This window comes from Lineus longissimus, chromosome 2 (genome assembly GCF_910592395.1).
Source record: "Lineus longissimus chromosome 2, tnLinLong1.2, whole genome shotgun sequence".
NCBI classification, from domain to species: domain Eukaryota; kingdom Metazoa; phylum Nemertea; class Pilidiophora; order Heteronemertea; family Lineidae; genus Lineus; species Lineus longissimus.
Genome location: NC_088309.1, coordinates 20,121,493 through 20,146,771, shown reverse-complemented (window position 1 = coordinate 20,146,771; position 25,279 = coordinate 20,121,493). Strand labels below are relative to the sequence as shown.

The 25,279-nt window shown below is 41.0% G+C and overlaps 2 protein-coding genes across 4 annotated transcripts; one reads left to right on the top strand and one right to left on the bottom strand.

Annotated features, from left to right (window-relative positions):
* Positions 1–445: 445 nt before the first annotated feature.
* Positions 446–19,436, top strand: LOC135482769 (active breakpoint cluster region-related protein-like). 3 transcript variants are annotated; one of them, XM_064763120.1, is made up of 16 exons: positions 446–2,411; positions 3,264–3,433; positions 5,958–6,074; positions 6,487–6,672; positions 6,892–7,045; positions 7,333–7,505; positions 7,848–8,043; positions 10,438–10,524; positions 11,696–11,877; positions 12,149–12,287; positions 12,604–12,665; positions 12,951–13,166; positions 13,464–13,729; positions 14,089–14,228; positions 14,561–14,801; positions 15,255–19,436. In XM_064763120.1, exons 1-16 carry the CDS (start codon positions 566–568, stop codon positions 15,463–15,465), a joined length of 4,386 nt encoding a protein of 1,461 aa, XP_064619190.1. In that variant the 5' UTR covers positions 446–565; the 3' UTR covers positions 15,466–19,436. The 3 variants fall into 3 exon arrangements, with proteins under 3 accessions (XP_064619190.1, XP_064619189.1, XP_064619191.1); XM_064763119.1 differs by lacking the exon at positions 10,438–10,524 and adding an exon at positions 8,320–8,427; XM_064763121.1 differs by lacking the exon at positions 10,438–10,524.
* A 2,442-nt stretch (positions 19,437–21,878) lies between these two features.
* Positions 21,879–24,347, bottom strand: LOC135482992 (dopamine D2-like receptor). The gene has a single exon (XM_064763481.1). It carries the CDS (start codon positions 24,345–24,347, stop codon positions 21,879–21,881), a length of 2,469 nt encoding a protein of 822 aa, XP_064619551.1.
* Between the last annotated feature and the right edge of the window lie 932 nt (positions 24,348–25,279).

The following is a 25,279-nucleotide window of genomic DNA, read 5'->3' as shown; positions in this document are numbered from 1 at the left end:
CCAACAAAATGTGGAAAAAATAGCGTTGATGGGATGCCCACACCCTATTGCAAAGAATGAAGTGGGGAAATCGTTTCTGAATATATTTTTTATGTCCTCCTTGTCCAGGCTGCGAGTCCTGGGATCTGGAGGCCCTATAAAAAATGAATTTTGGCCTGCGTCCGGATCAGCCTCTCTGGGAGAAGGGACTGCCCAATTAATGGCGATTGTCTTCTCTGTTGTTCGATCAACCCCATAACCGAATTGCAGAACCAAATTCATTAATCTACCCCCTGAAGCAGATCCGAAAAATGCACTGTCCTATAAATTTCCCTTGGACTTTTAAACTTCCCACCATTGGAGATCAATCCCACGTGCGCGGTGGCGCTGAATACTGTAATTTGTTTACGCACATGACCAATAATGGGAAACACCTCAAATGACGTCATGAAGGTGATATCGAGGCGTTGTGAAAACATGCACCATTTCACTTCCGTGTTGTAAACCGATCCAATTTTTAGTTGATATTTCCTTATTTCAAAGGGCAGAAATGAAATCTATGTGTGTGTCATGAATATTAAGAAGTATGGATTCGGTAGAATCTTTTTCGAGGGCTTGGTATGAGCAATTCCCACAAGAAACGGCCCCAGATTTGGAAGTGTTCAGAAAGGCTTCCCCAAGAAAGCAAGATGGCTGTTCTTTGACAGATGTTGAAAGTGCCATCTGTCAAAGAGAAGAATACGTGAAACGACTGACTGATGAGTTAGCCAAGGAAAAATTTGTGCTGGAATATCTAAAAGGTGTTCTGAAAGAGAGACAGTCTACCATAAATGGTGAAAAAGAAAACCATTTGAATGTTCCTGATGACGGTAGTGCAAGGCCGAAGCTTATTCGAGGACGTCCCCTCGTCCAGAATGTGGAGCATTGGCGTTCAAAGAGTAATGACAGTGAGCGATCAGATGAAGATGATAAATATTCAAAATCGCCGGAAGGCTATCGCAAGAACAAAGAAAAAATTTTCAAACCCAAACATGCTCCAAGCGCGTCATTTACTAACCGTTCTAATAACGCTGTTTCGATTCCATCTCGATCGGCATCGATGAATGCAGCAAAAAGCCCTGAAGTGTCCAAACGCCATGCGCCAGTGCAACAAACAAATTCTGATCATCCGCTTGTGCCACCAAAACCAAGACGTACGAAAAAGATGGATCAGCTCCTTGAGAGTATGGGTGAAGCCTCAGCAAATGGTAAAACAACTTCTGATTCGCCATCTCCTCCTCCTCCACGAAGTAGAAGTCACAGTCGAGAAAAGTTAGATGCTCCTCAAGCGTCGCCAAAAGTATCGCCAAAATCGTCGCCAAAGTCAACTGCTGACAGACAAGGCTCTAAAATTGGTCGAGATCATCCATTGCTTGCACAACAGGGTGAACGTCGTGGCAGTCAAGGGCTTGATGATATTCCTCGGGCAAAGGACTTACCGAGTTCTTTAAAGAGAGGGTCTAGAGGGCCTTGTTCTACTTTTAAAAAGGGTAGCAATGAAGACTTGGATAACAGAAGTTCTCCCAAACCTTTGTCAGAGAGACGAGGGAGCCAAGAAAATCTTCTTGCCGTTAAACCTGACCATCTTCCAGTTAATAGCAGAGTAGGGAAATCACCATCTGACTCAGCTGGGATGTATCAAGAACTCGCTGCAATATTCGATAAGAAAGAAGGATTAAAAAAGCCTGATGAGGCTCGACCAAGCAGCTTTACAAATAAGTCTTATGTTGAAATTGATATTGATGAGAATAAAAGAACTTTAGAGAGGTTGGATAAGGACAAAAAGGACCCCTCACGTGGTATCAAAGTTCCAATGCGACCATGGCAACGCCAACACAACTATGAAGAAGTTGAGATTTTTCGTAAAGAGAACAATTCACCTGGTATTCAGTTACCAGGCAAGAGCAGCCAAGCCAGTCGTGTTGCTTATGATTATGAAGACATTGATGAAGTTCTTCGACAAATGGGTAAAACTAATCCGAATGACGGAGGTGGGACAAGCGTTTCAAAAGATGAGTACTATGATCGGGCGGAATTGGCGTCATTATCAAGTGATGACGATGATGGTGATTATGACAATGTTTTGGATGTGACCAATGATCTGCTGGGGGATTCATCTAGTGATGACGATGATCGCATTTATTACAACCTCGTTCGCATGAAGCCTCCGCTGATTCAAATGTCGTCCGATGCTACTGAGATCGAGGAGAGCATCTATGCGGACCCACGAGATATCCTGGAGCGTAAACACGAGATGAGAAAGCTACGAGAAGAAAAAGCGGTCAAGTTTCGCCTCAGTACTCTGGAGAGAAAGGTGAAAAGGACGATTCATCAACGTTTGAGTATAGATGCAACCCCTGCCGGTCCAGGGGGGAGATCTCCAACACAGACAGGTGAGGATATCGGTTTGCAAGTTTATTCATGAGACCGTGTCTCTAATCAAACTGAGGCAAATGTTATATGGTGATATTTCATTGCGATGACTTATTTCTCGGTCAAATAGCATCTTCTATTCTTTCTAGGAAATAGCAATTGATCTTCTTTTTGACAATTTTCTTATCGAAACTTAAAAAGATATGTCATCATCTGTTTAAACTAAAGACTTCTTTGAAAGAAGTATTTTGTAAAGCCTCGAGACATGCCAAGCTTAAACAATTTTTCCTTCAGTAAATGTAACTTTGTACAATTATTACCTGCCAGTGAATGAAAATAGACCTTCCGTACTATCTTGTATTGTTGATACTAAAACTGGCTGAGAAAGAATGCCAGACAAAACATTGCCTCAACTATGATGTTTCCATTGGCATTGAGACATTGAGTTAACCAAGAATGAATAAAAGTCTAAATCTTGGTCAGAGACCACATAATGTCATCTCTGTCATTGTCTACTTCCTTGGTTGTATATTATTTTTGTGTGTTTGAAAAATCATGTGATGTGGTACTTAATGGAAGAATGATCATACAATACATCCAAGAAGTAATTTCGAATGTTACTGTCAAATTGAAAGTGATACATCCCCTTCCTGGTTATTTTTTAATTTTGGCTGTTGTCTTCTGTCATGCTGAAAATCATTAATCAACGTTAGTTCATAAGTTGGTCTGAAAACGTTCATGGTACACGGGGGAATGACTCAGGAGGACAGTACTCCCTGACCATGGTGTCACTAAAGGAATTCTTTCTAAAAAACAACCAAACCTTACCTTGTTGGGTCATGAATTTTTTCAGTTGCTCAATTGTTTTGCAGGTCATTTTAGCATCGGCTCTGACAGTGTGTTCCTTGGCGTGCCTCCTGAAGAAGGCGTTCCTGAACATCGTGCCGCTAGTCCAGTACCTGGGCATTCCTACCTAGATGTAGAGCGACCCGGATGGACGCAGAGGTCTTATACAAGTCAGGATGAGAGAGATGGAGAAGAGGTAATAGTTTTGCAGTTGAGCAATTTTTTTGTCTCACTGTGAAGGTTGCTGTGGTTTGGATATAGAAAGCTGTGAATGTCAAGGAAATGCAAGAGGGATGTAGGAATATCAGATGTTGTAGGCCTTTTGACAGGTGGGTTACTATCTCGGACTCATATTGGTGGCGCCACCTGGTTTTTCCAACAGAAATTTTCCCCTGGCCAGAAACATGAAAAATACAATCAGAACAGACTCTGACTGAGGTCACCCTGAATATACACCATTTGCCAATGAATTGTAAATTACAATTGTGGATATTTTGCCTAAAATTTTTCCTAGATTTGAAAGAGTTAACATCAACCATGTTACTCTGTCAGTAATTGCCATGGGTATTTGTCTTTCCTATTCATTATGCCTATTCCCGAGGCATTCTGGATATGACATATACTGACAAAATTAGGGCATTACTCTTTATTTCACAAACCATAACAATGCACCTTTGTACTGTGAATGTACATTCTAGCCAACATATGAAATGTATTATTTGACATTTAGCCTCTGGTACAGGGCAAGGCAGTATCATACTTAGGTCAAATAGCTTCTGGGAAATCTTGATTTCATTATGAGACAAACAGTGTGATACAGAATACAATACAATAAGACTGATTTTGGTTCTTTGTTGATCAGATTGTAATTTTTGTTGACATGACAGAGATTATTTCAAAGCATCACCTAAAGGGTCTTAATCATAATGATGAAAAAGGGTCTCGGTGGTGAAGTTGTTCGGCACTTGTCTATAGATTTGCTGTTGGGAATTCCCGTTTTCTGAAGATGTACGAATATCCACTACTAAGCCTCTGAAAGACAGAAGTAGTTGGACTTGCAGTAGCCCACTCACTCTGTGTTTGTATAGGCCTAAATATGCCAATATGTCAGGATGAAGTCATATTGTTATGACTGATGGTATGAGCTGCATATCAGAGTAATGAATACTGCCCTTGATAATTTCACAGTACAGTAGCTGAGTAGGCTGAATTCAGATTGCTGATCATCTTGACCTGGTTGCGATATCAGTCAGAGTTTAATATTGATTTTGTGACGAGAGGTGTTATTTTTGGCTGATCGGTTATTTTGTAAAATATTTCTCCGTCATTATCCAATCAGATGACAGGATGGTTGACCTGATCATTATGTACGGAGATCAAGTGAGTGGGTGCCCTTAAACATTGACCCAACGTCATTCAATTCATCGTGAGGTATAGAAAAAAAGGACTTGTGACGTCAGTCAGAGCGGTCTGAAACAAAAAAGTGATTCACTGTGAAGAAATAGTGATTTCATAGCCATCAGAGAAGACATAATGCTGATGTAAACTGAGTGCAGCTATTAGTATAGAGGGTAAAACAAAAACTGACGTCATAACAAGACTAGCATATTTTGGCAACTTTTGACTACTAATTATCGGATTCCTAGCCATGGTTAAACAAGGGCATAGAGATCATACAAGACATATTAGGTGATTTATAGACTGTCGTAAACTGAGTGTGACTGTGAGTTTTTGAGGGAAAGCAGAAACTGACTTTGCGCTATGATATTTTGGCAATGTGACTGAGAGAATCTGTATGAGTGGGAACACCCACACTGGACAACACAGTGATCTATATTTAGCACTAAAAATATACTATATATACCAATATAAACACTACCGGATTATAGAGCATTCGCCGACCCTTGCAAGTCCTACGCAGACAAGTCTAAAAACAAACCAAAACGAATGACATCGACCTTCAATGGACGGGTTTCTCCTGTGTTAGACGCAATTGAAGAGCTGCAAAATATCTCGGCAAAAACCTTGACACGGGTGAATATGCCTCGTTTTCTCATATTATGCAATTGCTAACCATTCAAAATACTTTATTGCATGTTTGTTCCATTATTTGTATCTAATATGACCCTTTTATTGCCAAAATTCTCATATTATGCCATCAGCTATCCTAAATGTTGTTGTAGAGTTCTGATGTTTGAGAACCATCAGACTGATAGAATGCACTGGAAAATTTGACCGATGGAATACTTGAAAACTGGATTACCTTTTCATGCTTGATGGGGAATGGAAAAAGTGTAAATAACTGACTTGAAGTTGCCTTCAAACATGCCAAACTTTCTTCATGATACATTTGTCCTTCAAGATAGCTTCAGAAATGGATGAAATATTTCTGCTCGTGATGAACATCCTGTTTTATTGGTTCTTGAAAGTAGTTTGGTTGTACTGTCTTGCTTCAAACCCATTCTCTGCAGCTTCTTCTGCTGCTTTCTCAGATTGGTGGGAAGTTGTACGTGTGGAGCTGGGACATCAAACTGTAACTGTGCAGTGGGTCCCAATCCACATTTGTCAGAAGCAGTTGGATAAAGTCATTGTCCATGTTCCCTGAAAAACATATGTAAGAAGTCAATTTATGGAGACTGTCTTTTCTGTTGAGTTTTCGTCTTTCTCTCTGTAAAGCTTTTTGAATTCGGAGAATGTCATCCTTTGATGTTACATTTTAGTCTCCATCAGGGAAGAGTGATGCGGACACAGAGCAGCTTCAGATGAGAAAGTGGGTCATCACCAGCATCCTAGAGAGTGAGAAACTCTATCTCGACTGCTTGGGTATCTTACGCCAGGTTAGTGTACTTTTCCATTAAAAGTATGTCACTTTTCCACTAAAAGTATGTGACTTTTCCATTAAAAGTATGTCACTTTTCCATAAAAAGTATGTGACATTTCCTTTAAAAGTATGTCACTTTTCCATTAAAAGTATGTTATTGAAGTAATAAGGTCTGAATGTCCCTTCTGTAACATTTGTTTCACTGGAGCTTTGAACTACATATTGGTGCCGGATCACCAGTAAGTTCCACTCCTCCTCCTTTGAAGTGTAAAAAGAACAGTGGGACTTCCTTTAGCGGACACCTCTCTATAAGGACAACCTGTGAATCTGTATTTTGCCATAATTGGTACAAAATACAAATTGTGGTGATACAAACTTCCTTCCATTACTGACTTTAGTTACAAAACTCGGCTCCTTTGCTCTTCCAGTATATGAAGTCACTCCAAGCTGCTGAGAAAACTTCCCAACCTGTGCTTCCAATAGAAGACATCTCAGTTATATTCTTCCGCTTACCAGAGATTTATGATATACACGAAGCATTTTATGACCAGTTACAGCCACTGGTGGGAAAATGGAATGCTGATTCTCAGGTTGCTAACCTTTTCAAGGAATTGGTAAGTGTTTGATATTCATGTACATGTATTTTCAAAAAAACCAAACAATCTTTATTTTCATGTCTTGAAGTGATAATTTTTAAAAAGTGATTGCACGCTCTTGGACTTGGGCTGTTTGGCTGTTATCAAGTTTCAGAAGTAAACATTTCAAATTCAAAAGCTTGGCAGTCGAAGACCCTCTGAAATTCGATTTTTGCTAATAAATGCCCCTCCTCACAGGTTGTCCAACAATTTGAAGTATATAAGGAATACTTGCTCAATTACAAGAAGGCAGTAGCTACCGTGCAGAAGTGTTCCCAGGATAATGAGCAGTTCAATGACCTTGCCAAGTCAATCAAGGGCAAGGGCATACAAGGATCAGAAAGTTTGGAACGTAAGTCAAATCCAGGGCCGTTTTGCTTAATAATGGGTGTCGGAGATCAATGTCTGCAGTAGCTCACCTGAGTGTTATCTCTTCCAGTAAATTTCATTTGCAAAAGTGGCCTTGAAGGACTTAATGTCAACGTTACTGCCGAGGTCGACTAGCAGCCTGGCCCTAAAGCATAAAACTACACTTTTAAAAGGCTTTTGTCTGCTGTCATTGTCATATTAAGGAAAAGCTGGAGTTCAACTAGAGAAAAGAAAGCGTTTAGCTTACACGTAATGTTTATGGCATTTCAGAACTTCTCCACAAACCTGTACTGAGAATCCAGAGGAATTGTTTGGTGCTAGAAGATTTGGTGCAGTGGACGCCTCTCAGTCATCCTGATAGGCCAGTGTTAGAAAGTGCTCTGAAGCTGTCCTATCATAACATAGAGAATCTGGTTGACCCAACCAATGATGGTAAAGTTGAGGTAAGTATATTTGTTATAGATCAACTGCCGGTTGCCAGTTCCTTGTTCCTGGTGTCTTCCAGGGCAAGCCAAAGACCCCCCCCCCCGATTGAGAAACATCAGTAGCTTACGATGTGGACTCTACCTCTGACTGAAGATGGAGTCACCAGGCAAAGGAATTCAGTTGATGCCTAACCATAATGGCATGCAGGAACACTCATCCCAAGTTGGAGGAGGAATACTCCCTGGAGGACAGCATATTCGAATGCGGAGCAAATGCTAGAGAAGCAGAAGAACAAGTAGTGGTATACAATGTCATTCATTGCTGTTGGTTATTTATCATTCTGATTTCTTTTCTCGCAGTCCTGCGATCGTCACCTGGTCAAGAACAGTCTGATAGTGGAACAGGTCCAAGGCAATCGCAAGCTAAGACATGTCTTCCTCTTCAATGATGTTATTGTCTGTACGAAACCCAAGATGGGCAGCAAGTTCGGCTTTGAAGTCAAGTGGTTCATTCCTGTTCCTTGTATTAAGTTGGACGACTTCATACATGCTGAAGGTTAGTTGAAAGTTTAATTCATTTCGACGAGCATCCTTGTCTTCATCATCATTATCATACTGTCATTATCTGAGGATCATTGTGAAATGTACATATTATATTAGATATATATTAGATTTTTCAGCGTAATCTATTCTTGATGCACCGAGGACCCCAACGTAACTTTATTAGCGGCAAAAAGAGCGCAGCTACAGAAATCTCACGCGGGCCACCTATAACATTGCAGCTTTGTAAATTTTCTTCAAGGTTATGGTCTACTCTCACAATTTTTTTCAGTCGATATATGTAAATCTCTGAGTGTCTTCAGAGGGAGATCGTCGTCCGTTCGCAGTCGATCTAATTCCGCGCTGTCAGGAAAGGGAGGTTCTGAATCTGAGGAAACCTGTAATAATCTATTCGTTTATTTCGGCGGGTTTTACCCTATATCCCCCAAATTTGTAGCCTTGATGCCTTCCCAACCTTAAATCCCAAATTGGGCTTAATTTGCACCCTGTAGAAATATCCAGTGTGTGCCTAAATGTTTTTGTCAAAAGGGTTGGAAGGCTTTTCATGGTTGGAGGTATTTTTTCTCTGAATTTGTTAGTAGTTTTTAGAGTTATGGCTTTATTTCCGGTCTTTTTTGGTGGTCCTGTGGATGCTTATAAATGGGAAATGTTCATATATCATTTCATACAGTTTTAGTGCCATACTGAATTCAAGGCGAACTCAGTGCTAGGTGTTTTGAAATGCTGTAAATATCATGCCTAAAAACTAATGGTATCTCAGGGAGCATGACAAAATTACTTTGAGGCAAAACTAATGCACTCGCTTCATTTCTCTCTGGAACCCCGCTAGAAAGACGAACTTGTCTGTCTTTATACATCAACACTTTATTGGAGAATACTTGGCTTATCAAACTTAAAGTATGCATTAAAGGAGTATACAATGTATTTCTGGAACTGGAGAAAAGTGAGTCGTTTAAAAATCTGTCATGCCCAAAATATGTTTTCACTTCAACTAATAGATGCATGCCAACAGAATGAATGTCAGTCCCCTTGAGAATTCAAGATTGAATGAAGTAAGCAGCTTTATTAACAGCACATTGCTAGGTGAATTCAAAATGAAATCATTGTCATTGCATGTACAGCATGCTGCTTTAAGTATTTTCTACTAATATGAACTTCAGTGATTGGTATAATGGGAGATTGTTTTTTCTCTGCTTCGTTCTTCCTGGGGTCAGTTTCTTGATCAGCATCAGCAGTACACTAGCGTTAAATCTTATTTATCTCGTTTATCATGTTTGGGTGGATCAAATAGCATTAGGTACATATCAGCGTTAACTTCGGCATTAAATTTTCAATAAATTTTCAATAAAAAAATTTTGAATAAAAAAAATACAAAAATAAAGGACATGTACCGCCTCTGCCCTGATTAACAGTACTGCATCGTACAGATTTTACAACTTGGAAAAAGGAAGTAGGTTTTATTTTGGATAAGAGCATCAGGTTGTGGTCACTTGTATGACAGTGTGTGATAGGCCATCTCATCATTCTTCAGTACATTCAGTTAGTATTTCCTTGAAAGCTTTTATACCCATAATGTGTTCTAACACTGAAACTCTTGGTAGGATCACCCTAGAAAGGAATCATTCTCATATCGCGTGTCCTTTGCTACGAGGCTCTGATCTGCATTGCATTCTCCATGTTTCTTATATCATTTTTCACTGACCTTTTCAAGTGGATCTGAAGCTTGTCTCCCGAAAGGTGCTGAAGTATTGGATGGATTACAGGCGTGGTGAGGAGAATTCGTGAACACCACTAGGAACACCTATCCCTAATCATTGCTTCCTTTTAATTGACATCTAATTTGTTTGTGTATTAACTTCAAGGCCGTGTCTACCTCACTGTGGTTCCGGTTTAAAATTTACTCAATTCACTGTGTGTCTTTAATCATGTGTGATTGCAAGTTCCTTCCATCACAAGTGTGTCCTCTTTGGAACTGTCTCACTGGGCATGCCATCTTGCAGTCACCTTATCGTTGACCTGGTCATTGCAGGTTTATCAAAGAAGAATCTTTTGATATTTGACTGTGATGTGCAAGAATAATATCAAACCTATTTGATATCATCACAAGTCGCATCATTGATGACTTATTTTTCCCATAGTCTTTTGATTAGTCTAGCTACCTTTTTATCACTCATCGCAGAAATAAATATTGCAATTATCAGTGCAATAATCACCAGTCTGCAGCACCCTTTAGAAACATATGATTCTTCTCATAATCTTAGACTGGGGATTGAAAAGTTCTCTCCTGAAATATGGAACCAATAATGCCAACAAAATAGATAGTCATGTAGCTCTGATCCCTCTGAGCATGAGATTTCAAAGTATTGACTCATAATTATCTTTTCAAAAGAACCCAACACTGATATGATCCGGCAGTGGCGAAACAGTGCAGCATTGTGGATGCCTACGGTACCATTTATTTCCCCTACTATGAAAGGTAGTCCGTTTCAAGTATTTAATTTACCTATCAATAATCTCTGACAACATTAACCCTGCATGCTGTTTTTGTTGGTGGAGTTCCATCCATAAGACTCAGTTCAACATTTTCAGCCTTTTCACAACGAAACAAAAGGAACACTAGGGGGAGGAAGTCGCAGTCTCTGTACGCTGTAACATAAAATGTTGATGTAGAAATCAACGTTTTTTGCCGTACACTTTCTGGGCCTGAGAAAAAGAGTCCTATGTATTGTAACTCTGGGCCTGGTGGCTGCATCGATGTTAACACTACTCTTGTAAATTAAATTTACTAAAGAGATGACGATTAGTTGAGCTGACGCTGGCATTTGTCTCTAAAGCCATTCAGCAACTGGGCCCTGGACTCTAGTCAGTGATGAACATGTTGAATGATTCTTAGGATTCAAATCCTTGTCACAACTTCAAATACGCTTTTTTGAAGTTGGGCAGTTGATGAACCTAACTCTGTATTGTCATCAGTGGCTAATAAAACCCTCAATCCTAACACAAGTTGTCTGTCCAAGATCCTAACCTCTATGATTTTATACTGCTGACCTTTCTAATTCTAATTTTGTTAATTTGGGGAAGTTATGGTGCAGTTGCCTTTAATTATAGGTTGAGGTTAGTCAGCCGTTGCTGAACATTGGCCCTCTCTCAAGTCACTTTTGAGTTGAGTTTGGTCCTTCGTGACTTACTGAATGATATTTCTTGCTTGGTATTTTTGAACTGTTTTCAAGATTGCGTGATACTTGTCATTTTATGCAGCGGTTTCTCCCCAAGCTTCTCCATGCAGTGCTGTTCCTCGTTATTTCTTTCGAAATTTCCATTTCTTGGGATTTCACTAATTTTGATATCCATGTACTCAAGTGGCAACAAATTGCAGACCTCGGGCACACCTTAAATTTTGAAAACCATCAACAGTTATGGTAATAGAATATGGACTCCTTATCAATGATTAAGTTTAGTTTGGAAAGAAATTTCAAAACTTACCCATACATGTACTTATTCTTATGTAGTCAGGCTTGGTCCTATCAGTTGTGTCTTGAAAGCCCACTGCACCCCAAGCATACTAGTATACATGGTAAATATGACTATATGAGTGAAGATTTAGTTGTTTTTATCACTTTTCTAAATGTGTCTATTTACCTTTGTAGACGAGCAAGAATTCGAGAAGAAACGAAAACTTGAGGTCGATCAGCTGAAGAAGCGTGTCAGCGTCCTGAAATATGACCTAAAGAAGGAGCTGCAGAAAGAAGACATCTCCAAGGATAAGGCTTTCTTTGGGGGTCTCAGTGGTAAATCGGTGGAAAAGATCAGGAAAAAGCTTGTCGAACAGGTAAGTATTTAAGAGAATAAAAAGAATCAGTTCCTGAAGAGCGTACAATTTAGTGGGTTCATACCGTAGTATTCGTCATATAATATAAATTTCACCATGTACCACTTCAATGCTTTAATTTGAAAGGGGCGGTGAATTTCTATTTCACCATACAGTCCACATCTAGGAGTTGGCTAGCTGCAGAACACAGTGCACTGAAGACAGTCTATAGCTAAGCTAAACTGGAAAAACCACTCCAATTTCTTCAAATTTTTTCTCTTCTACTTTCCAGCAAGCTGCTCTCATCCTCGCCTCCCCCAAACTTGTGTTCAGAATTCACTACAAACAGAACAAGGTGTATTCATTGTTGATGTCTTCAGATTATGAGAGGGATGAGTGGAGAGAGGCGATTCGATCCGTGCAGTCTAAAGGTTGGTGAAAACCTTCTTGTAAAAACCCTTAAAAACCATTTTAAAATGGAAATTCTATGTGCTGGGCTGTTCTAAATTCATACAGCTTGCTTAAAGGTCAGTTGAAATGACAGTGCCTTTCCATGCTGAAGTTCTGTTACTATTTGGAGCCATTGGGGCCAATTGGAGCCAATAAAGTTTTTGCAAATAGACTCTGTCCTTTACATTAATTTGGTTACAGGTCTTCCCTCTTACCAAGCAGGTTTCAGACTATCTTTGTCTACATGGTTGGTCACTTCATTTTCTTTTTCATGTATCATATGTTTTCTATTTCCAGACCCAAAAGTGCCAAACTTGAGTGTGTTTGATGTGCAATCGTTAGTCAATTCTTGTAGACAGGTAAATACATTTGGTTTATTACAGTGGACTTGACAGAGTTAAAGTTGAATTTATAGTCTAATATCAATATGGTAGAGGTATATCATCTGACTGACATGTACCAATTGAAACCAGGTCTATCATGAAACCTTATGGTAGATGGGCTGCTCAAAACCTTTTGGTAGCACTCGGATGAGCTGCTCTGTCAATGCTATAGCCTGTGCATTTCTGAGGAAATGCATTACGAAACTCACATAAAATTAACTACAGTCAAATTCATATTGATTTGTTCGGCTTTTTTTCCAGATTCCTCGAGTGAATGTCCTTGGCACGTTGCTGATGAGGCATGCCCAGGATGAGGAGATCATGCATGGGATGCTCAATGTGACTGTCAAGAAGCTGATGGGCCTGGTATCCCCGGTCGATACGTTCTGCTCCCTGGAGGTGGATTCCTATGGTAACTTCTCCATGCAGGCCAAGACCAACCTCATCTGCAACTCCATTGAACCAAAATGGAACGAGGTAATACATTCTTTGACTGCACCTGTGGTTTATTTGCAGAAGAATAGCTCCACTTCCATTAATTTCAATTAGTATGTGTTCTTCCAAGCAAAACAGTGGCTTTCATGCTGATTTGTGGCCATTACTATTGATAGAAACCGAATTCCTAAAAATGTTGAGAAGTTTATAATGGGGAATTCAGAAGTAGAACACTGATTTTATAGACTTTACTGATACAAGTTTCGGCCTCCCTTTTTCAGAAGGCTTGTCCTTATAGAAGATAAAGAAATTTAAAGATAATGAACTTTATTTTCACAGACTTTTGAGATTTCACTTGATGGCTCTCAGACATTGCGCGTGCTTTGCTACAAGCAGATGTCGGAGAGTGATTGCTTGCTGGGCAAGTGTGCGCTGGAATTGAACCAGAACTGGCTCAAGAAGGAGTTCCAGGAGGTCACCTTGTCCATGGGAGAAACATCCATTCTTCTTTCGGTACAACATGTGAGCCGGGAACAAACTATGAAGCGAGTCCAGTCGAGGATGAATACTGGAGTGTTTGGAGTCAAATTGGAAACTGTTTTGATGTGAGTATATTTATCATCAGGAGGTTATCGAATATTTTAGCTGCTGTTGGCAATTCTGCTGGCACATTTCTTGACAGGAAATAACCCTGAAGTCAAGCAAGGCTAAAACTACATGTTATATCGCAGTAACACAGCAATTCACGACATTATGGCAACATACTTGTAAAATGGCAGCTGCAAAAGCCACATAAACAGATATAAGCAGTAGAGTTTTGATTATATAAATAATAACAGAGGCTTTTATACAGCACTTTTTAATGATCAGGGTCTGTCTTGATATGCTTAGTAGCAGCTGCCACTGAGAGTGCTATCTAGAAACTTGAAATGGCTATAACATGATTTACCTTCTTTCATTGCAGGAGAGAAGGGAGCCAATTTCCCACAATAGTGACAGCATGTGTTGCTGCGGTTGAGAAGAGGGGCCTTGATGATGTGGGGATATACCGTGTCTCGGGAGTCTCTTCAGAAATACAACGGTTGAAGAAACTGTTTGAGAAAAGTAAGTTACTTGCTTGTTTCTGAATCTCTGTTAAGTTAAGTAGTCTTTGGATGTTCTATAACTTACTCTGGGCAAGTCAAGGAATTGTGTCAGTCAATAGATACAGGAACTGTGGGAGTTCATAGACATTGGGGCATACCTTGACAGCATATCTCTTCAGATATGTACCTGTAGGTCCCAGATGGATCATTTCCATTCAATGCGACCTCAGCAATTGGGAAACCTCTCTGGAAAACTTCTGTCAGTCACAAGGTTGTACTAGTAGAAATTTCAAAATCATGAACGAAATTGATTAGGAGATAACATTTATTAAGATTCTGTTGGTTTTTCAGGTAGCAAGGTGGCAGTCGATGAGCTAGTTCAGGCAGATATTCATGCTGTGACCGGACTATTAAAGCTCTACTTCAGGGAGCTACCAGAGGCCCTCTTCACTGATAAGTTATACCGGCGATTTGTGGATGGTTTAGGCTTGATTGACCCTGTTTCTAAGGAGAGGTGTATGCTGACGTTGTTCAAGTCACTTCCCGAACCAAACCACCGATGCATCTTGTTCATTATTGACCATCTCTTACGGTAAGCACAATACACGATGAAACCTACCCAAGCGGACACCTCTGTATCAAGGACACCCTATCTATCAATGACACTGCATTTTGTCTCATATTTGGTCATTTGAGTTGAATTTGGCCTCTGTAATGAGGACACCTCTTAATTCAGGACAGCATTTGTAAGAGAGGTTCTCCTGTACATCTATCTACTTGCAATCCTTATCTGAACTGAGAATTATCCTGTCTGGGTTTTCACCGGGATTCGTTTTTGGGGTACATTGACATGGCTACCCTTTTGTTAGTCCGCCATTGATCGCATTGTCTTTGGTATGAAATGGTTCCTCTTAACCCAGGGATCATTCCTATTGTCAAACTCCAATGAGAGTTGAGGGAGATCTTTTGGAAACTTCCCATGTTGGGGTGTTTATGAGAATGAACGATTCCTCTTAAACCAATAGTCTCTCCTTTGTTTTTTCAGTGTCAGCAAAAATGAAGATAAGAACAAAATGTCGGTGAAGAACCTGGCCACGATCTTTGGCCCGACGCTGCTCAGACCTGCTTTCAATGATGTGGCCGCCACGCCGGAGGATTTGCTCTCAATGGGAACGCGGGATGTGTTCGACCAGTCGGGAATCTTATTATACTTCTTGGAGCTTCGTTTAGAGGACCATGACTTCTCAAGATATTGAGAGAATAAAAAACTGTGATATTTTGTTGCCTATTCAAGTGAACAAAAACATAATTTGACACTGAATTACGTGTAGTATATTTTATGCTTGGCAGCGATTCAAACTGTGCTGACTCTAGCCATGTTACTCATGCACCCTACCTTGCATATGAGAAAACTTAATATTTTGAATGTGTGTGTTCTAATGTTTCTGTACATGTGTGTGCTTGATGGGGGTGTGAAAGGAATCGTAGGCCCCTTGGAGAGAAAGTCTGAGATATGAAAAGTGTCTGTTATAAGATCACGATCTATGGCTATTAGTTTGACATGCGCCTGTATCTGTCATGGAAAAATAAGGTAGCACTTTTTCTTCATGGTGATTAAATTAACTTCACTGTGGGGTGTTTGCACAAGTAAGGAGTACAGAGAATATATCACTTCCTTTTCGATCTATTTACCATTCTTTAAAGTGAAAGACGAATTCTTATATTTATACACAGGGTGTGTCAAAATAAACTTCCATTTCTAAGCATTGCCAAACACCAAAAATGTGTGTAAATTGATCCTAACTCTTTTCAGTGTTAATACAACGAATGGGTTGTGTGATACCCAGGGGGGTTCTCAATAAGGATGGGTTCACACGTTAGAAATAAAAGAGTAGTCTGTGAAAATATTCAGAAATATAACATCAAGTTATATTGACGACTTTTGAGGGCATAATAGATCAAAACAATGTTGACACTAACGCTGGCATTGAATTAACTTGATGTTATCTCCTTCAGTTAAGCCAAGTTAAGTCAACACCAGCCTTAGGGACAAAATATTGTTTTGAACTACCGGGCCCTGTTGGGAGAGATATTGAAAAGCAATGTACCGGTACACAATTATTCTAGACGTATATTCAAGAATCCCTGATGTTGCCTACATCATTTTGTTTACCAGGATGCTGATTGGCATTTTTCTTCTTATGTATGAATTTTTGCACTGAAGCCACACCAGTTTAATTCCTGAGGAGGTGAGGAGGGAAATTCTTCTTTTTGGGAGACAGGGGTAAAAATGAAAATAAAAACCTCCCAAGACTGTTAAATACGCAATATATTGTGAACAAGACTGTGTCAGCATATTTGACTTTGTAACACATCACAGATGATTTGACCAGCGAAACTCCAGCAAGACTAGTTTTTTGTTATATGTTTCATGTTGTGTCAACATTTGACCTAGGTAGTGGTCAATTTCTGTTATGAAAACAGTTTTTTTTCACATTGGGGAAATAGGTCTGTCAGCTATCCAAGGTACGGTATTATATTGATGTGGCCTAAGTACCGGTACAACTCTTTGGATAACGTAGCTAATGAAAGATATTCTATGTGTCGTGTGAGTTTAACCCTCCCTTCCTTGTCTGCTCAATTTGTAAATACTTTATAAAAAGCTTTGGGTGGGAAGTTTTGAAAGTTATTTGCTCATGCATGTCTAATGCTTAAGAATTGTCATTGATGTATTTTTCTATGCCTTACATCTTGAACATTCCTCTCAATGCGCAATTTGGACTCTACATGTTCTTGATTTCCTTTTTTGACAATGCTTATTTTCAAAGATAATCTGCTGAACTATCAGGAAGTTAGGGAACTTATTGTGGTAACTAAGAAAGAGATAGATTGAAGCTTATAGGCCGACAGTAGAGTATGAAAGGCTAATCGGAATCTAAGATGGCAACATCCTTTAATAATTTGTGTAATTCAGAGCAGAGACAGCTTTTTCTTTTTCACGTAGAATATATCTGACCTAACTTATGGATTTAGATGCAATTTGCATGTGTAGTTCTTGAATGTATGTTTCATAACCTGGGCCAAATTGGGTCTGAAATGTGCATTGTTACTGAGATTTAAGGGCACAAACTTTTGAAAATGTATTCGAAAACCAATTGCAGTTGGACATTTATAAAGACACATACTCTATCAATGGAGTGCTGATTCCATGATAAAAACAGTAGATAGTTAGAGTCTGTGGTCAAATGCCTTGAGCCTGCATTCTCATGCATTTCTATAGGCATAGCTCTTCTCGGGTAGAAACATGCTATTCTAATGCTGGCCTTTAGGTTGCAATAGTCTTTTAAAACTGAGATTTTGAGAAAAGAATTTGGGGCATTGTGTTGTGAAAGTTATGAAATCCACTAAGGAGAAATACATATGGGACCAAATGTGGTAGACATCTTTAAGGGACAACTTTGGCGTGGGATTCACCTGGCCAGGAGGACAATACCCTCACTTGTCGCCATTTGCTGTCACATGTAGGACCGGTATCACACTAATATTGATCTCTAATAATGATTTTCGCCAGTTAATGATGCGAGCTAGTTTTGGACATGGCTTGTGAATTTCAGGCAAGCAGTTACGTCGTGCTCCAATGCATTGTTTATTCAGTTACAGTTTAATTATTTTTCAATGATCCTGTTTGGGGAAGTTGCGGTCCTGCTGGAAGCCATTTTTGTATGAAAAACCCAGATATTTCAAGCCCAAGTTGTCCCTTTAAATACTAGTAGTGATGTTAGGTTCACTGTGATAGATCAATAAGAGGCCATAGACAACATGACAGACTAATAGGAGATTTTTGAATTATTTTTATCGTTAAAAGAGCTATATGTGAAAGTGCTAGTTCAAAAAATTACATTTGGAGTGAAAAAATATGCCATCCGTGCTGTTAACTTCAAGTTGCAAGGAGTTTTTTTGTCAACCTGGGCCGGTTGGTCAAAGCAGATTTCGTGTTTAATGATGACATTAACTCAACTTAGCATTAAGTCTACTGGAGTTAATTGAAAGAAATAATGTCAAGTTGAGTTAAAGCCAGCATTGTTTACATATCTTGTTTTGAACAACCAGTCACTGAGCTAGGAATTTGCTTTCGATGTTACATACAAGTGCCATTTGCTTATAAGGTACTTTGAGTAAGTGTCTTTAGTATTTAAAGTATATGTACCGATATTGCGATTATACACTGAAGGATATGTTAGGCCTGAGAGCGTTATGGGGATAAAGTAAACTACATGTACATGACAGTTGGAGAATGAAAAAAATATTTTAATTTTCATGAATCCGGGTTATTCGCAAAAATGAAACAGCTGCGAAAATTTGGTGGTTTGTAGTAGCTTCTTGATACTGATGCAGATCATTTGTTTTTCTGTACTGTAAACTCAATTCGGAGCTGTCCCAACTTATGCTGCATTGTAATAGATAAGGTCATTACAAACATGATGCTACACCTGTTACAACACCTGGTTTATTTTGTGATGTTCGTGAGGGGTACGAAAATCTTCCATAATTGTGAACTCTGATACCATAATTTGCATGTGAACATTGTGAAGATATGTTGTCCATTGTAATCCAAGAAACTGCAGTTATGAGGTGACTAGTTGTTTAATCATCACCATAGTCCTGATGCAGTTCTTTGCATGTTGCTGTACGCTTGTTCCCAAGCCTTCTAGTTTGGTTGGGGAAGGGTTAAGAAGGTGCCACAATGTTTGCTTTGTATTGGAATGTCAAAAGCCACAAATAGACGCTGACATCTAGAAAGTTGCAACAGTGCCATCAGACCTTCATAATCTACTGTAAACTCAGCCAGGAGCCATCATGATTTTTCGGATGGTAGTAGCCCCGGCAATGTAATGGGAATACATGTCATGATGGCCCCTGACCAACTTAACAGTAATTCACAGGTTAATGACTAGTCTTTGATAGTGAATATGCATGCAGAAGCTTTTCAATCACTTCAGAATACTACTTGAAGAAATCATACAAATCTAGTGTCATTTAATCAGGTTTTTCAAGCATACGTGTAACAGAGTGCTTCCATCTTATTTGCTGCTTATAACATCATTTATTACTATTTATTTAGTATTGGCAGAATACCTTGCCATCCATGTTGGTGGAAACAGCTACTTGCTGGTGCATGCTTTATACAATTGCTGATGGATGAGGAAATAAAATTTAGCATAACTCATTCAGTTGCTAGTTTTGTTTCATTATGACTCTGCCACCACATAGAGGCTGGTCAGTATTGCCTCTACCAAGGAATACATCGATCATGTATCCATATTTTGCATTGCTGATTTGACGAAAGGTAGCAGGAATTCCCTCCATGTGCAGGACAGTCCACTGCGTTCTGACTCTGGGAAGGAAGGGATGAGGCCTATTCCGCTGCAACCATGCAGAGTTTAGCTCATTAGAGCAAATGGAAATCCCTGGCTGGAGTCCTGGTATTGCAAAATAACCCATTGGCGCTGAACCATGATTGGCGAGGCACACTGTCATCACTTTTTAGAACAGTTGGCTGACATCACAGGGCGTGCAGGGTTCATTTTCCCACCTGTTACCGTCAAAAGCATCTCTTATCTAGGTGTCAGCTATAGACTCGGACTCCAAGGCAAATAGTCATGAAGAAGAGCCACGGCGCCGCCCTTGCTGGGGGAGGGAGTCATCATGAGCTCAGTGTTAGACGGACCTGGCCCAGCCCGCCCCACTACAAGTGTACAGCTTCTAGTGGATTGAATCTTGACCCTCACTGACTGACACTGCCCAGCTTCCAGAAAACGCGCGTCAATTTACGGAGGCAAAAGTGCTGGCAGTGGAAGTTCAGTATGATTTGAATGGGCTAGGTAGCTCCTCACACATGTAGCCATCCTCGAAAGTCCGTCGTGTCCTTCTCCCCTCGCATACGTTGAGCTCGGTCTTCAGTGCCGAGTGTTGGTCTGGGGTTCAGGATGAGTCTTTTACATATCGTTTGAAGACCATCCAAAGCCACACCATCCAAGGCCATTAGCTGGTCAACCCAGCAATCGGTTAATGAGTCTGACACCAGGTCACAAGCGAGACCGAAACCACGCTGTCCTAATTGCCTGCATATCAACAGCAAAAAGCGTTGTCCTCGGGTCCTCACGAACTCATGTACGATTAAACGACATCACAGAATCTAAACCTCCTACGGTATCTGTTGATATCCGTACGGGAGAAAAACCATTTAATATGTTGACAGGGCTACCATGCAGTGTCGTGACCGGCTGTTCCGTTTTAAGTAACTTACCACATGGGAAAGAACATGCGACACATACATAAATGCATCTGTACGGGAGAAAGACCATTTGCGCCGCAACCAGTCTCTCGTGTGAGTGCCATGCAGCGTAAGGGAAGGTACAAGCATTAATAAGGGAGAAAAACATTTCAGATTTTTGCGCAATGTCATCGGGTAAATAAACACGATTGTATTCATACTGGAGAAATACCTATTCTCTGCTGCCAGTAACGCCCGATAAGGCCTTGTCAATGTTTCAATTCGATATAAAGAGAAGCACTCCATAAAATTTACAACGGCAGTTTAACTGCGGTCGGTGGGTTTTTGACATGCCGACTAATCGGCGGTGAAAATCAGTCTTAAAGTTTCCTCCAATAAGCGACGACACAGGAACCAAGAAAATACAAGATGATTGAAAAGCCGGCTTTATGCAATTGCATCTGTTTACGAATCAATAGAATGCATGAGGTAGACGATACAACAAAATATCAATCCGCTTTGCACAGAACTTGCAGTGAAACAATGAAATTTCACAACGGATTAAAAGCCAAATAAAACTATTTGGTTTGTCCAAGTTTTCACGAACAAACCAACTCCAACGACGGAAATAACAAGAGATGAGGTTTCCTTAAACTTGGACAACAACAACATAACGTAAGGAGCCGCGATGCTTGTTTTGTGGCTCGAGGCTCTGACTAGTTTTCCAGAGGTCCCTGGTTCTGTCCCCACTGTCAGCGTGAGACCATGGGCAGGTCTCTTTGTCTTGATACATGCCAAACTCCGCCCAAGTCTTTAAATGGGTACCAGTCTGAAATGCTCAGCTTGTCTCATCATCAGCTCATCTGTCTTGTACTGAAATGTTTCAGCTTGGTCTGGGGAATAAATGTAAAGCGCTTCAAAAATATTGAACATTACAAAGAGCTATATAAAAATTTTGCATTTGTTTTTTAAATTTTGTTTATTCAACGTACTGGAAGTCCGCAATTGCGTCACAATCAGACAAGGTATAACATGGTCCGCGATTCCGTCACAACCCGTACCGCAACCTCGGCGGCTGCACAAATGGGCACGAGGAGTAGCAATCAGCATAACTATTGGTCTCCAAATAGATTAAAAGGAGGCTGAAAAACCATAGTAATAGCACAGTAAAATGGTTGCTGAACAGAGGTTATGTGGTTTCCATGTGATACACCCAAGTCAAAGTGATGAGGACAAAGTTACAAACCGAAGGTCAGGTTAAAGTGAGCATGTCCCTGCATTCTGGTTGTGACTCTGTCATCGAAAGACCAATTTTGAATGGACGGAAATTATACTTCATCAAGAAAAACCCGTGTCAATTTCCCGCTTTCGTTGTGGTGTGCCCTGCACACGTCTTTATTGTCCTAACCGACACGCCGTCTTGATCTTCCTCCAAATACTTAAAAAAGCGTCCTTGAACGCTGAATTAAAGACTGTGTACAGAATGGGATTCAAACACGAGTTACTATAACCCATCCACACAGTGAACGTCAGCAGGTGACTAGGAACCTTGCAAGAGGGACAAAACTGTGTCACAACATAAATCACATAAAACGGAGTCCAGCAAACGGTGAAGAATACCGCGATGACGGCAAGTGATTTCACCGCCCGTCTCTCTCGGAGATCTCGTAGACGGAAACGCGCTCTGTGTCCAGCACGGCCAGTCATCCTGTTGCCGCCGATCACGACATCGGTGGTCACTTTTAATTTGCGATTGAATTTTTTGGACATCGCGTTCATTGTCAAGTTGTTCTTGCTACCCATCGTTTTACATTCCCCTGAAATAATTGTCTCTGCCTTGCTGATGAAACTGAGTCGGACTGCGGAGACGGAGTCACACGCGTCGGATGAAAGCGAACGGCTGGTTCCTGCCCCTGGTGACAAGAAGTTACCATTGGTCGAACTGCAAGCGGAAGAAGATCGATCAGCAGACGTGAATAAACTCGGAGGCGACAGGAACATCCCGATTGGAGACTGTTTAGTTTTGAGAGAAGATTCCGAAAGTTGTGTTTTCTCTCGCAATTGGTAGTCATTGGGGACATAGAGTGATTCAGAAATTATTTTGTCCGGAAGGAACGATGTTGGACAATCTCGAGTTAGTTTTGCTGCAGACGACGTTTCTGTTGAAATCACAACACTGGGAGGACGGCCCTGTTCTACTTGTGACGGTGGTCGCTCCGATGAGTCGAGCACATTCGGCGGAGGTGAGAGAAATCTTCTATCTGTCTTCACTGACAGAGTTGATGACGCAACTGTTCCTTCACGTTGTAACACTGAAGGAAGAATCAACCCTTCGTCCATGTCCGATACCATCATATCTTCTTTAGGATTATCAGTGTTCGTGACGAATGAAATTCCGTCAAGTAAGACAGGAGATTCTACTGCGGCCGTGTCATCATTGTGACTGGTAGAAGGAGAGCTACAATGCGACGAACCAGCTATCCCGAGTGTGGCTGCCCCAACCATAATAATTCTGACTACAGGAGGTGACGAGCCATCCTGCTTGTCTTCCGATTGATCCCCAATCGCAGAAGGCGGGCGACTTTTAGCATCCAGGAATTCATCCAAACTATACTGGTCTTCGTTTAACGTGGCAAATACATTATTGTCCTCCAAATCAATATCGGAGGAACTTGGCGGAGACTGCACAAAATTGTTTGAAGTCAGAGCACCTGGCGTCCGCATTTGGCCCTCACTCGAACGACGATCAGAACCTGTCGCTTCAATTGGTGTATTCTTTCCAGAGCTACAAGGAGACTGGCGCGAACTCACAGACGTTTGGGTGCTTGGAGACAGAACCGTCTCGCCAGTTGAATTCGTGGGCGAATGCGTGTTGTCCGGAGACATTAGCGCAAGAGGAGACAATAAGTTACTGCTCGTGTTCCTCGCTGCGTTATGTTGTATAAATACGTTGGGGGACAGCAGGTTCGGGTTTGAAGCACCTGGGTATGTCGATGAGAGTGGAGGTCGCTCCATGTTGCCAGAGACTGTGAAACAAGATTTGTCTCCGATAGACGCTGCGGCACCACTCACGCTGCTGTCATTGGCGCAGCTTGACAAGTCCACAGACATTCCAGATCCGTCTTTGTTGGTCTCGCTTTGTTTACTCGAAGGTGCCATGATCCCAATTTTCCTCCGGTTCTTTCTCAACGCCAATATGATACTGACGGAGGCGAATATGATTAGAGACAAAGGCAGAAAGTATGTTGTGAGGACGGTGTATATTATGTAACCCTTGTCGTGTTTTATGATAAATTTCAAGGGTAAGTGCGATTCGTACTGAGCTGCTACATTCCACCCAGCCAGCGATGGGAAGTTTAAAACAAGCGCCAAGGCCCACACCATGGCTATGATGTATCCAGCCCTTGAAGGCGTCTTGACGTGCGAGGAGTATTTCACGGGATGTGTGATGGACAGGTATCGAACCATGCTTATAGCACACAGATTAAGAATGGAACAACAACAGCACACCGCATCCATGTACTGTAAAATCAGGCAGACGGGACCGCCAAAACTCCATTGACCCGTCATGTCATAGGTCAGGGTCAAAGGCATGATGATCATGCCCACCAAGAAATCAGCCATGGCCAGACTCAAGATGAATATGTTGTTAAATGTCCGAACTGGCTTCTCAAGAATAAAACATAACACGACTGAGGAGTTTCCAATGACTGTTGCGACGATGAGACAAGTGATCAATGTTGCTGTGACCTGATACTCCGTTGGTGTGATTCGCCAGACCGCGACAGACTCATTGGTCCAGGTACCGTTAACGTCATCAACTATCCCATTGGTCACATCCATCCTTGAATCGTTCGTCGCCATCATTCATGAACAAAGTTGTCGGAATGTGTCCCCTCGTAATACAAGACAACCAACATTGTATTGGTGTCACAGCCAAAGTATCCAACCAACAATGTCCTCGACTTACGTTCGATTCGTCGGAAGTGTCCTCGGCACAGGGCCAGCATAACCATCCTACAATGTCATCGATTTGAAATGGATATGCACTTGGATCACATCAAATTATAGCAGAGTCGCAGATTTCATAGGTTCAAGTTGGATGACTCGACCACAACCGACATTAATAGCCAAACAGCATGTCCTCGATTTACGTCCTATGTGTCCTCGGGTCACAACCAAACCGTAGATGTCATCAGTTTCCTATCGATATATCTTGCGTGCCCTTGGGTCACAACCACTGTAGCTAACCCACAGTTGTCCTCTGAATACTATCGATATATCTCAGGTGTCCTCGGGTCACAACCACTGTAGCCAACCCACATTTGTCCTCTGAATACTATCGATATATCTTGCGTGCCCTTGGGTCACAACCACTGTAGCTAACCCACAGTTGTCCTCTGAATACTATCGATATATCTCAGGTGTCCTCGGGTCACAACCACTGTAGCCAACCCACATTTGTCCTCTGAATACTATCGATATATCTTGCGTGCCCTTGGGTCACAACCACTGTAGCTAACCCACAGTTGTCCTCTGAATACTATCGATATATCTTAGGTGTCCTCGGGTCACAACCAATGTAGCTAAACCGCATTTGTCCCATCGGTTTAATCGATACACCTCGTGTGCCTTCCCGTCACAATCAACATAGTTGACCCGCAGTTGTCTTCGGATCATAATCGATACATATTTAGTGTCCTCCTGTCACAATCAAAATAGTTGACCTGCAATTTTCCTCTGTTTACAATCGAAACATCTTTCGTGTCCTCGGGTCACAACCGATGAAGCCTACC